The sequence below is a fragment of the Pteropus alecto genome, unplaced genomic scaffold, assembly GCF_000325575.1.
Source record: "Pteropus alecto unplaced genomic scaffold, ASM32557v1 scaffold72, whole genome shotgun sequence".
Taxonomy (NCBI): domain Eukaryota; kingdom Metazoa; phylum Chordata; class Mammalia; order Chiroptera; family Pteropodidae; genus Pteropus; species Pteropus alecto.
The window spans coordinates 8,937,320-8,951,252 of record NW_006436811.1 but is presented as its reverse complement, the minus strand read 5'-3'; the positions used below and the strand labels follow the sequence as shown (position 1 = coordinate 8,951,252).

Genomic DNA, 13,933 nt, shown 5'->3' with positions numbered 1-13,933 from the left:
TTGCTTGAAACCCTCCAAAGGTTTAGCAACACACCTGCAACAAATCCAAATGCCTTTTCCTGTGTTCCTGTGTCACTAAGCCCCTCCTTCTCTGACCCCACCTCTTGCTACTTTCTCCATTAGTTTCTGTGCTCTGGTCACATGAACCTTCTTTCTGGTCCTACAACATAGGGAGATTTTCCCACATTAGGGACTCTGCATTAATGATTCCCTCCAGTCTTCCCCACCTACTCTCTATTGTTGTCTACTTTTTGCTATTCAGAGCTCAATTTCAAAGCTACCTCCACATAAGCCTTCCCTTACCACAAAATCTAAAGTATATACTCAATCACAAATCTGTCTCTACCACAAAGCCGACTTTAATTTTCTGCATAGCATCTGTCATTGGTATGTATTTTACAATGTGTTTACTTGTCTCTTCTCACAAGAACATAAGTTCCACGACTATGGTACTTGTTGATAGTGTTTGATGCTATAGCTCCAGCATCTAGAAGTGTCTAGCTCATTACAAGTAGCTGCTCAACAAATGTTGCTAAATAAATATGTTAACATATGTGAGGTACATTATGAAAATTATGTCTGTGTCCCAATACAAAACATTCTGTAAAATTTAAAGAGAATAAGAAAAGTACTGCTAGTCATCAAGCAAGGTAAATCCTTCACAAGAAAGAAACAAATGAAAAGAACAGTTTTAATTTGGGACAAAAATAATATAAAACACAGATTAAGTCAAAGTTTAATTCACATAAAGTTTAATCAGTCAAGTTAATGAAAATATCAAAATGGTTGAGTTAGTTAGTGTATGGCAGCAGAAATTTAACTTTTCTTGCAAATAATACAATATTTGGTGTTTCCGTTATTGACAAGCTATGCTGCAGAAAGAGCAATTGCATTGAATCTCAATTCATCAGGGTCCCGTTCCATAAACTTCTTGCAAACTTCTATGGCATCCTATGGGGGAAAAAATGTATAATTTTTCACTTTATAAATGTGTTTTACTTACAAATTATAAATATTTCATATTTTCCTAATTCATACTAATGTTACACTGCAAACTTCTTTTTCTAAATAATAAATAACTTAAAGCACACCAGAAGAACGGCTGAACAGTTGATGGCCTAATTTGCTTACTACAAAAGTATAACATACAGTAAGTGTTCCTTCTTAACACTTTTAAGAAACTTTTCTGTCCTTTCTTAAAACACTTTTAAGAAACTTTTAACCTGAGAATTACAGATTTCATTAATTCTAAGTCTCATAATTTGTTCATAAATTTAAAAATCTCTTAAAATCAAGATCAAGATACAAATGATGGTATCTTAGGTTCAATGAAATATGAGATATGATGTGTAACTCTTTCAATACTATTCATGTCTTTTAAAAATGTGATACTTGTTTACACAAAGAGCTCTGCAAACTTCTTTATTTACTGTAGGTTTTTAACATTAGTTCAAATTTTTCTGTTTTGAGTTTTCTCAAGAGAGCAAGGACAAGGGAGCATCCAAATACAGACAAAATATTATACAAGTGATCTTTAAAGATGTTTTAAACATAATGAGAACATTAATAACATTTAAAATGGGCCAAACAAGTTTTATTGTTACCTCTAATAATGTGTCATCACTAGTTTCACCATGGTTAATTGGAAATGGTTTCCGTCCATCTGTAAAAAGTAGACAGACAGTTGAATGTTTAGCTGTTTGTATAGAAGTTGAATGTACTTTCAACTTCTATTTTTCTCTTCTCACAGTAAGGCAAAGTTAAAAGATATTTAACATAATATATTCTAAAACAGATATTTTAAATGTGCTACCTATGGATATTTTTAACATTAAAAGTTATTAGAATCTTACTTTCATTTTTGAAAGCCTAAATTATCTTCATAAACAGAATTTATTAGAAGTACATATTGGCTTTAATTTCCTAAAGTGAATATGCAAAAATAAGAAGTCAGTTTTGTTAAAGGTTATAGTCCCAGTTTTTACCCTCAGAAATACAAAAAATTCTTTCTTCATTTTAAAATCTAGATCAGAAAGCTTTTAAGACTGACATGTTTATACCAATGAAAAAAAGTCATCACAAGGTTTATATATTACTACTACTAATTGTGTTCCACCGAGGCAGTAGTATTGAGCAATAATCTAAACAAATGAGGATTACTTTACTGACCACCGACAATAATTAACCATAATTGTAATCACCTTGAATAAACTAGTATTTTTAAATATTATGAAAAAATGAAAAAGTCTAGAATTATATAAACCTCATGTTAACTCAAAGTTAACTGATAACTCTATATATCCAAATATATAATCTCAGATGTTTTATAAATGGTACTTCAAGTTCAATCCATAAAACAATTTCTTACATAATTCTATAGCTTCCAAACATAGTAAAAAAATTTTTTTTAATAAAGTTTTGTTATATTGGACAGTAGAGAAATATGAATATTATTTACCATGTTATATGCGTAATATAATCATTTAAGCAATAAACAAGTATTAATTAAGCAGTCACTACACGCCCCACACTGAGCCAGATAGTTTACTTTGCAATTATGTAAAACAACTTTCAAGTTGAAAGATTTAATATAATTTTTTGAATCTGTATATGTATATGTATATGTATATGTATATGTATATGTATATGTATATGTAGTGATGGACTTGGACCATAGATACTACTTTTAAAGAAAAATATGAGAAAACATTAACCAAACTAAAAAGTAAGATTACTTAAAAATGATTTTTCCTAAAAACCATATGCTGTTCTCTTAATCACTATTTTCTATTCACTAACTCAATACTCCTTTTGTTAAACGTTTTTTTAAATTTATTAGGAATCCACATCAAGGTTACTGCCAATTTCCCTTGCAACTGCCCATCTTCTTTCATCTTGTACTTATCCTTGTTCTCTGACATCTTAAAGATAATGGCTGTTCTTTAGAACTCTGAAGTTCTTTAAACTCATTTAAAGAACGTAACCCTCAAAGGGCTCTCATTCTCTATCAGCCTTATTGATCTTTCTTCTTGCTAAAGAATACCTAAACCAAACAAGATTTCTGACGTTCTTACTTCAAACCAATTTTAAAACCCATTTATGTTGGCATGCTACAAAAGAGGACCATTCTTCATATGTAGCTTACCCTTGATATATGTCTTTCCTTCTATTGCTAGTAAACCAGTCAAATTGAGTTTTTTAGACAACTTTTTGCTTCCCATTGAAATGATCAGAGATTTTTTCCCCGAAATACCTTTTCTAAATATGTTATTTTTTGTTCTATTACTAAGTCTCTCATCTTAAAAGTCACCATTACTTTTATAGTCTCTGATTATGGATTATATTTGTCATTTCTCTGGCCTTTTCTGAATCTACTTTCTTGACATCAATAGAATGTGTCTGGTAAGTCTCAGCACTCTGTTTATGTCCGCTTTTACTAGTTATTTTTTATTATTCAAAATTCAGAGTAGAAACAAAGCTTCCAGTAATCAGACATGTGAAATTTCCAATCACTATTACATCTTAGCTTTACGTAGATTTTATAGACTGAATTAGCAAAGCATGTATCTTTGGCAGTGCTCTGCACATCTGTTATGTACTCCCACAACAATGAATTCTTTCCATTTTAGTTCGATTCCTACGCAAATCACTCTACTACAGTAGACAACCCTTGAGTACACACTTCTATAAATACCATGTTCTTTCCTTGCCTTGTCCTCTTTAATACATATTCCACATGTAAAACTGATTTAAATTTTATGGACCACATTTATAGCCACCATCTAAGTCCTTTCAGAACTCCTCTGTCTTTAAAAAAGGAAAATGAAAGTGGCAAGCTAATATTGAAAAGGACTTCATTTTTTTGTTTGTTTCTTTATTGTGGCCTTTTTTTAACCTAAGAAGGTCTTATGGAGAAGGACAAAAAGGACTCATGGGTATTATATACCAATTATGAAAAGAATCATAAGAAGTTCTCTGTCTATAAGGATCTCTTTGAAACAGTCCCTGAAATAGTCCACCTAGAGTTATACTTTTTAAAAAATAAGTACAGATATAGGCCAAAATACTAAGTAATTAATCATGGTACTTTGACACATGCCTTTGGAAACTGTTGCCAGAAAATATACATCCTGTAAAGTCTTTTAAAAACTCAGATTTAATACAAAGAGATGGTACAAAAGCCTGAAAACTAGTGATACTCATTACTGAACACAAAAACTAGTCATGAATATTACATTATATTTTAAAACTCGTTTCAGAATCAAGATGAACCATCTAGATGTTGATAAGTAACTCAATAATTTAGTGAAGACCTAAGTGATTTATAGGAGTCTTCTATAATGATTTTTACTTTACTGCTTTGCTTAAATTCAAAGGCGGTATGCAAACATTCTTGAATTATAAGTTGCTTTAACACCAAAAAAAATTATTTTTTCTAAAGTCTTAAATGGTAAATTTTCATTATGCCAACTTCATGTTATAGGGAAGTCAATTAATTTAAGTAAACACAATAAATAGCAAAAGCTTTGTTTATCATAAATACAGACTTTCCCATTTTTCTCCCCCCAATGTTTAAAGTTCTTACCTAATTCATAGAGATGACCGTCTACGTGAACTAATGCAATAAAATGAAGATCTACTTTTTCATCTATACTTGGTGTCTAGAGGGGAAAAATATATATTATATGTTAGGTGTCAAACAAATCAACCAAGTACATGTAAACACAAATAATATCAAATGACATGAGAGAATATTTATCCAAAATAATTCAAGGCTTAAACTTTGATATGGTAGACAAAGAATGAATATGTATTTACATTTATAACAATGTGCTCATTCATCAACAAGAAAAATGTCAATGAAAAGCACATCTTTCTTAATCTCAACAATTTAAAAGCCTAAAGTTTTGTTCACCTTCAAAGCCCCAGTGCTTAGCACAATGCCTGGTATATAGCAGATGTATAATGCATACTTGCTGAATAAAATGAATGCATGAAGTGATTTCTCTAATTTTTGAAATTTGAAATAAAGTTTTAAAAAATTAGTAATAGCATAGTTTTTAAAAAACTATTTTCAAGTTAAGTTTTAAAACATCAGGAAATTTCTTCCTTTATTGACTTGACCTTGATAATCTCATTTTTGAACAATGCAATATAAATAGTTTTAGAATTAAAAGAAAGTATCTTTATTCATCCTAGATTCAAAAGTTTAAAAAGGAATAGATACAAGAAAATAACCCAAAAGATTAATGGGGAAAAATAAGGATAACGGCAGATTAAAGTATGATTAACTGTAGCCTATGATTTTTCTCTTGCTTTCTTAGTGAACTATTTGAAATTAAAACTATACCTAATTTTCATTTGTGTTTTTTGCTTATCAAATTCAATTTGCATGAGCAAACTAGTCTACATTTGTTAGATATTCAAGTAATAATGCAAAATGAATACATGGTTAACTAGCTCTGTCTATGATATACGGTAACTACACATTTAAAACTAATATGTGTTAGATATATACCAAATCTAAATGGTTTGAAATGAAATACAATCACTGTTAAATATGAGAGGCAAACATTTTAAAAAGGTATAAAACAAATTATATTTCATATTACTTAACATCCTGTAACACAATAGTACCTTAACCCTAAAATGTATATTTTTTCCACTCAGAATTATATAATCTTTAGTAGTTGTAATATAAAGTTTTCAGGTGCAGAAATTGAAAGGCACAGAAGAAACATTATTATTTTGGATTTACTAAATGCTTCTAAACCATTTACAGACTGAATGACTCAATTAATCTCAGATTATCCTTCAAAGAGTATTTCCCTCAAGTTTATGAATGAGAGAACCGCAACAAATATTGATGTGGCAAACTAGCTCTTCCTAACTTCAACTTAAAACTAAAGAATTCTGCAGTTGGCAGGAATCAAAGTTAACTAGTTTTACCGTTGCTCCAATACCAGACTCCTCTCTACTGCAGCCCCATCTTGCGGTACCCGCTACAACAACAGAGAACTGTCCCTGGTTTTGAGGCAGTCCGTTCCATCTTTGGACAGTTTTGTTAGTGTTATCCCTCAAAATGAGGATAAAATGTTTCCCAGTGTTCTCCAACACCTTATAAAAAGTCTAAGTTCTCTCTTGAATATGATATTTCTTCAAATACTTAAAAATGATGATAATGAGTTCCCTTACTTTCCTGGTCAGAGACTCAAATATATTAGTGATTATTCAGTCCACTACCCTCATTTTACTAAAAATCAGAAGAGAAACCAATTTTTCATGTCTAAACCTAGGTAAGTCTACAGACTTTCAATTCTATAAAAAGAAATTCTTATCCAAGTATTATTTATCCAACTGGGAAGCTGTCTTGTTTTACTCATTTTACACAATTCTCCAACAGGATATCGAGTATTTTAAATCTTTTGCGCTATTATATTTTCAAATATTATTATTTTAACACCATCTATTCTTAAATATAATACATCTTATAGCTTCTATTTTTCATGTTTGTCAGTAAATACAACTGTGCTAGAGATAAAAGTAATATAATTGGAGTCGGAGACCTGATTATATACCTAATCCTTGAGAGCACTGAGTTTTTATCTGTTTTGAGGTCTAAAGAAAATACATTAAAGTATTCTGTAAACTGTGCAGTGTTATTTAATATTATGTATTATTACAATATTAATACTACATTATCACAAATGTAAGAAATCACTAAATCTAGTGACTCGAAATTTTGAGTCATTGTACCTTTTATCCAAAAGTACACACTGAAAAATATAAAACCCTGAAGAGGGCATGAAAGGCTTTCAAATTATTATAAAAGATAAGTAAGGCTTAAAAATTCTAAGCCTCCCATAAAACCTCACTACCTGTTATAAGTCTTCTCCTTTGGTCAATTTCAATTAGTCTGAAAGTCTGAAATCTGCAATTATCGAATTGTTTAAAAATTATTCCACCAAAACAAGAATAAAAAGTAAATTCCAGTAAGTTTTGTTTCAAAAAGTGACCAAAAAATAACTAAAGGCAAAAAACAGAAGCTATAAATTGGATCATTTTTGCCTATATTTATACATATTATTTTTAACAAAGTTCCCTAATATAGAATACTTATCTCAAAAAATTAAAAATATAACAAATAAATTAGATAGAAATTAATTAAATACTAAATACAAAATTCGAATTATAAAAAATATATTTAAATTTAATTTATAATTGTCTAGCATTTAATACATACCAGGAAGTATTCTAAGTGCATTATAAGTATTGACCAATCAATTAATCATCATATTAAACCCTACGAGGCAGGTAATATATTTATTTTACTCTCAAGAAAACTGAGGCACAGAAGTGTTAATAAGTAACATGCTCTAGGTCACACAGCTAGTAAGTGATGTAATTTGGTTTCAAACTCAGGCAGTGTCATTCTAGAATCCATGTTCTTAACCACGAGGCTATGAAAATATTTATGAAGCTATAAAGCAATGGAATTAATATGGAGCAAAGATCGACAATATATAAAAACACAAATGGGAAAAACAATTTTTATGACATGTTCATTTACATTTAGAATATTTTTAAGTACACAGAAATTGATTCATATTTATAATCAATTGTGCCAAAGTCAGAATTTACAAAATTAGGATTTTACTCTGATCATATAATTCATTTCATATCTCCTACTTTGCCAAACAGTGTATGGCACAGCAGGGAAGCAACAAATATCAAATGATAAATGAATAAAAATGGCAAATGCATACTGTGACCCAACGAGGATAATGAAACAGGAAGACACCAGTTTACTGATACTCAGAACAAATGAAAGGCTATTTTGATGACCTTACTGATATCTGGTGGAAGCAGATGTTTAAAAGTGCTAAGACATCGCTTCATAATTGGAGTATAGCTCTAGAAGAGTAAACAAGGGGGAGAAAGGGATATTTGACACCAACTTTTTTTTAAGCATTAAATGTATGTGTAATTAGACTTCCTCTGGCTTTGAAAGTCATGACTTATAGAAGCGTCAAGTTTCTTATAAATGTATGGCATACAGCAAATCTTTCGGGTGTAACATTTCTAGGTAGGCTCTACCAAAACACAGTCCTTGCCACTTACAGTGGCATGAGAGATAACATGAGAGATAAGAGCTGTAGTTGCTGAATCCTAATGTTTATTTCAATTATGAGAATTGTTAGAATTCGATCATCAACCTTAACGTTTAAAATAATTAGCAAGATTACAAGAACAAATGTACTGTTTAATAGTTTGCTAATATTATCAACCTAAGAAGGAGAAATCACAAAATCTGTGGGAAGCCTGTATCAATTCACAAGGAGAAAATCTTCACCTCCTACTTGGAAAGATGTTTAGAAACTGAATAGGCAGGGAAGATTGGGTCAAGATTAAACCAAGTACCTGAGCCACCTCAGGGAATAAAATAGTTTAGATGAAATACCCTACACCATGAAGGATTAGATTAAAGATAGAATAAGTATAGCACCCCAGAGCATGACAAGAGACTAAAGTCATGTTCGGAAACATGAAAAAAAAACAAAGAGATGGAAAAGAACTCAGAAGGTACACAGCATTTGTTGACCTGAGTCAACTAAATGAAATCAGAAAGATGAAGGGGAAGAGAACACATATTCACTTTAACAACTGATAGGAACTTAAACATTATCATGAATGTCAATCAGTACTCATCGAAAGGCAGGCAAGCTTATGTTGGCAGGCTATGGAGTGGAAAGATGGATGTTCACCAAGGCACTGGTGAAAGTCCAGGTAGACTGCAGAGCACAGAGGTATGCTTGCAGTCTTACTGGGGGAAAAGCTAATGGTTGAGTGAACCAAGAGGAAAGCACTTTGAAGACTGAAGAAGTTTAAGAAAAAAAAATGGACTGCCCTTGTCACTGGAAGAAGAGTTGGAAGATTGACTACACTTACAACAGAATGGAGACCCAAAGATGGTAGGCGTAAGAAGGGTCGCCAGCGACGAAGACGGAGAGATGGACTGGTAGCCTTTGCAGGGTCTACATGGTTACGTTTGACCCAGGGCAGGGATGCATGGTGACACAATGATGAGGCCTTCGTTCTGCAGTGGCTACAATGAGGCTGTGATGAGGATGGCGAGGAGGACTACATAATTAAAAAAGAGAACATTTTACTTAGACCACGTTACTGGGTGATCGCTTATTCTTAAAAGCAACGTATGGTCTTACTAGTATTTATATGGTCTAGTACTTTTAATGAACCATAATCTAGAAAAAAATGTAATGAATATTGGTTAAAAGCGGGTAAAGTGGAAATATATAACCAACGTATCAGGTTATATGCCATAGCTTCTGTAAGTGCACCTCTCAAATATTTATATATCCTCATTTGCATAGCACAGACTCATGGAATTGATTATTTAAAAGCCACTAAAATGGAATTAATACATCATTTTTTTTAAAAAAAAAAGGAATGCACATACATAAAACATGTTAACACATATAAAACCCACCAAGAATAATGTGTAGAAGAGAACTGTATGGTGATAGGCCCTGGTAAGAGGAACTTGAGAGAATAAGCTCTAAGGGAAAAACTAAAAAACAAAATTTCAAAATATAAAAAGAAATGAAATAAACATCTCTGAAACTGTCCTCTTACTTAGGCTGACAAGTTAAATGGAAATGATCATGGCCTATTAACCATTTTTTAGTAAACAATTGTATTAATTAAAATATGTATCACTTATTTTGTGCCAGGCACTCTTTTAAGCACTTTACATGTATCAATTTATTTAATCTCCCAGTAACCAATGAGATAGGTACTATAATTATTCCCATTTTACAAATGAATCAGAGCTCATGGAGGTTAAGTAACATAACCAAAGGCACACTGCCCCCACGTGGCAGGGCTGGGATTCAAACACAGGAAATCCGGTTCTAGAATCCAACAATCTCAACTGCTATGGTGTACAGCCTAAGTGGCCAAGAGGAAGATTTCAATACTAATTTATTAGACCAGAGCCTAATGAGGAGAGAAGTAATTCTCTTAAAATTAGATATTTTGAGTCACCCTTTCATACATACAGTACTGTACCACAAAGCCGAATCTGACCCAACAGTCTTCCATAAAATGAACATGCTTTCAATAATTGATTTATGGTAATCCAAATAATTTTGTAATTGTCACCTCTAATAAATAACATCACATGAAATAAAAAAACAACTTCAAGCAGTATAATAAAATTATAATCACTTGTAACCATAGTGAGAAGCAGCAATAAGAATAGTGATATAAGCCCTTGCTTAGTGACAATGGATTATATTAACCATAACCTGTTCTCTTTAGGAAAGTAAAAGGGTTTCCCCTGAATGACTTCTAAGACTTGTTCAATCCTGAAAGTTCTATGATACTAATTATTAGTACTTTTGATGTATGTAAACAGTACACTAACCTAAAATAAAGCTATTGTTGGGATGAGGGTATAAAAACATGTTTGTAAATACGTCATCTGCTCGCAATAAGAAAGGGCCAATCAGAAACACATTAATGAATATCAGACTGTTCAGAGGACTAAACTACCAGTTCTGGGATTTGATTTTACCCTTTCAGTTTAAAAAGTTAGCCTATTACTCTTTCATGGGTGCTGGCAGAAGACATGAGACTCTTGGGTCCGAGAAAAAGGACATTTCTGATAGCACAGCAAGGAGCATGATCATCAGTATGTTTGTCAATTCCCGTGAGGACAGCGCAGAGGGCCCAGACGGATGGCTGCACACAGAGCAGGCTGCATACAGGAGGGGAACACTGAGTGTGGGGAAACCGATGTTTTACAGCAAGCAGTAAGCAAACCTGTTCTTTCTTCAGAAGCAGAAGTTAGTTACCTCACCCGTCACTATTGCTTACTGTAAGAAAAGCAATTTCCAATTTCAAGTATAATGCTTTCATGGCCCTCTTCTTTTGCCATTTTTGAAGAGCCTTTTAAAAAACTTTTATTTAAAAAAATAATGTCAAATTTATAGTTAACGAAAACAAAAATAGTACAGGAAACACCTAGATTTGCCTATGACATTTTACCCTGATTTGCTTTATCATCTTTCTTACACGCTTCTCTCTCTTCTTCACTTTGCACATAATTTTATTTTCCTGAACCATTTCAGGATAAGTTATACATATCATGACCCTTTACTCCTAAATATGTCGGTATTTCCTAAGACTAAGAGAATTCCCATAGCAGCAATTATCAACTTCATAGTTTTATACTGATAGAATACTTTTATCACCTTCATAATTATACATAGATATAATACTTTTATCTAATCTTCCATCATATTTTAATTTTCACAGTTGACCTATTCATGTTCTTTGTAGCATTTTCCCTCAGGATCTAATCAAGGAACAGGTATTGAATTTACCTGTCGAGTCATTTTACCATCCTTTAACCTGGAACATTTCCAACAGTCTTTCATGACATTAGCACACAGCTCACTTCACACATTTTCTAATAAACAGTTTTCTGCATTAAAAATCATGCTGTGAATACAGACATTTTTATTTCTTCCTTTTTAACTCATATGCCTTACTGCATTGGCTAGAACCTCTAGTTTATTGTTTCTTTCTTCTGCTTGCTTCGAGTTTATTTTGTTGTTTTTTTCTACCTTAAGGTAAAAGCTTAAGTCATTTCTCATATAAGCATTAAATGCTAGATATTTCTCTACTGCCTGCTTTTTTTTTTACTATAAGCATTTAATGTTATATATTTTTCTCTAATCCTTGATTTTGCTGCAACCTGAAAATTTTTTAATTTTTAAAAAGTTTTCAATCAACTCAAAATGTTTTCTAATTTCCTTTGTAACTTCTTTGATCCATGAGCTACTTAGAAGTGTACTCTTTAATTTCTAAATATTTAAGGACTTTCCAGATCTTTTTTCTGTTACTGATTTCTAGTTTAATTGCATTATGGTTAGGAGATATTCTTTGTATGATTTAATTTTTTAAAATTTGTTAAAGTTTATTTTTTTATCCAGAACATGGTCTTATCCTGAACATCTCATATGTACTTGAAATAATCAGCTGTTGTTGAATGGAATTTTCCATAATTCTTAATAGGGCTAAGTTGTTTGATAATATTGTTCAGGTCTTCTATGTTCTTACTAATTTTATGTGTCTATTTGTCCAACCAGTTATTGAGATGAGTGTTGAAATCTCCAGCTGTAATTGTAGATTTATCTATTTCTCCTTCAGTTTTATAGGTGTTTACCTCATATTTAGAGGCTCTATTTTTAGCTTCATATATAAATTTTGTAAGATGTATTCTTGGTGAATTGACCTATTTTTCCTTATGTAATGTCCTTCTTTATCACTGGTAATATTTCTCCTTCTGAAGTCTACTTCATCTAATGTTAATATAGCTATCCCAGCTTTTTTTTTTCTTTTTTGATTATACATCTTTTCTCATTCTTTCCATTTTAATCTTTCCCTGTTTTTATGTTTAAAGTGAATTTCTTGTAAATTGAGTCCTGCTTTTTATCAATATGATAATCTTTCTTTCAATTTGTGTTTACATTTAGACCATTTACATTTTATTTTGTTTAATTATTAATACAGCTGTATTTAAATCTACCATCTTGCCAGTTCTCTACTTTTTCCACCTGTTCTTTGTTCCTTTTCTGACTTTTCTGGATTATTTTAATGATTCTATTTTATGTGTACTACTGTCTTATTGTTTACACTTTTTATCTTTTTTAGTAATTGCTCTAGGATTTACAATATATATCTTTAGTTACGGTGTACCTTCAAATCATATTGCACCACTTCATTACATTACAGCAGTATCATCCTATTCCTTCCGTTCTTTGTGCTATTATCAGACATTTTACTTTTATATATGCTATAAATTTACAGTACACAGTTACTAATTTTTATTTAGCTAGTCAATTATTTCTAAAACAATTATTAAAAGAACAAAACTTATTTTATATTTACCTTCAATTGTTGCATTTCCAGTGCTCTCCTTTTTTTTTGGTAGAGATCCAAGTTGTAGTGCACGTACGCTAGTAATGAATCCTCCCAGGTTTTGTTTGTGTCAAAGTCTTTATTTCTTCTTTATTTTTAAGAGATATTTTCGTTCTATTGAATTCTTTTAGCATTAAAAATGTTGTTCCATTGTTCTGGCTTGCGTAACTTCTGATGAGAAGTATGCTACAATTTTTATCTTTGTTCTTCTGTATCTAATGTGTCTTTTTCCTCGGGCTGCCTTCAACATTTTATAGTTTGTTGTTGTTGTTGTTTTTAATTACAGTTGATATTCAATATTATATTAGATTCAGGTGTACAGCTTTGTGGTTAGTTTATTAGACTTATGTGGTTCACATAAGTCTAATACCCATCTGACATCATACAGTTATTACAGTATTTTCGACTAATTCCCTATGCTGTACTTTACATCTCCATGACTATTTTGTAACTGCCAATTTTTACTTCTTAATCCCTTAATAAATTGATTTTTTAAAGTGAAAAAACTGAGGCTAAGAACAAAAATGATTTAGGAGGTACAATCAATAGAACTTGGTGAGTAAAGTATGTATACTTTGCTTTACATTGTAGCTGTGATGATCTGGGGTTTTCTTTCCCCATGATTTTTTATTTTTATGATTCAATTTGGATAAATTTCTAATGATTTATCTTCATATTTACTGATTCTTTCTTAACTCTGTTGAATGTATTGGTGAACTCATTAAAAGCATTCTTCATTTCTGGTACCATGTTTTTAATTACTAGCATTTCTGTTTGATTCTTATAGTTTCTAACTCTCTGTTGATATTCCCCATCTGTTGGTATATGCTGTCCACTTTTTTTGCTTGAGCCTTTAACATATTAATCATAGTTATTTTAAATTGCATCTAACATTTCCAACATCTGGATCACATCTGAGTCTGAT

General features: G+C 31.4%; 1 protein-coding gene across 4 annotated transcripts in view; it reads right to left on the bottom strand.

The window, feature by feature from the left end:
* Positions 1 to 724: 724 nt before the first annotated feature.
* Positions 725 to 13,933, bottom strand: part of UCHL3 (ubiquitin C-terminal hydrolase L3) — a 40,881-nt gene continuing 27,672 nt past the window's right edge. For 3 of the 4 annotated variants that reach the window (XM_025048193.1, XM_025048194.1, XM_025048195.1), the window contains one exon: positions 8,680 to 9,141. In XM_025048193.1, the coding sequence (XP_024903961.1) occupies positions 8,695 to 9,141 (447 nt within the window). In that variant the 3' untranslated portion in view covers positions 8,680 to 8,694. Of the gene's footprint in view, positions 952 to 1,604; positions 1,664 to 4,585; positions 4,662 to 8,679; positions 9,142 to 13,933 lie in introns of those variants that run through there. The other variant, XM_006913791.3, reaches the window with a different exon arrangement.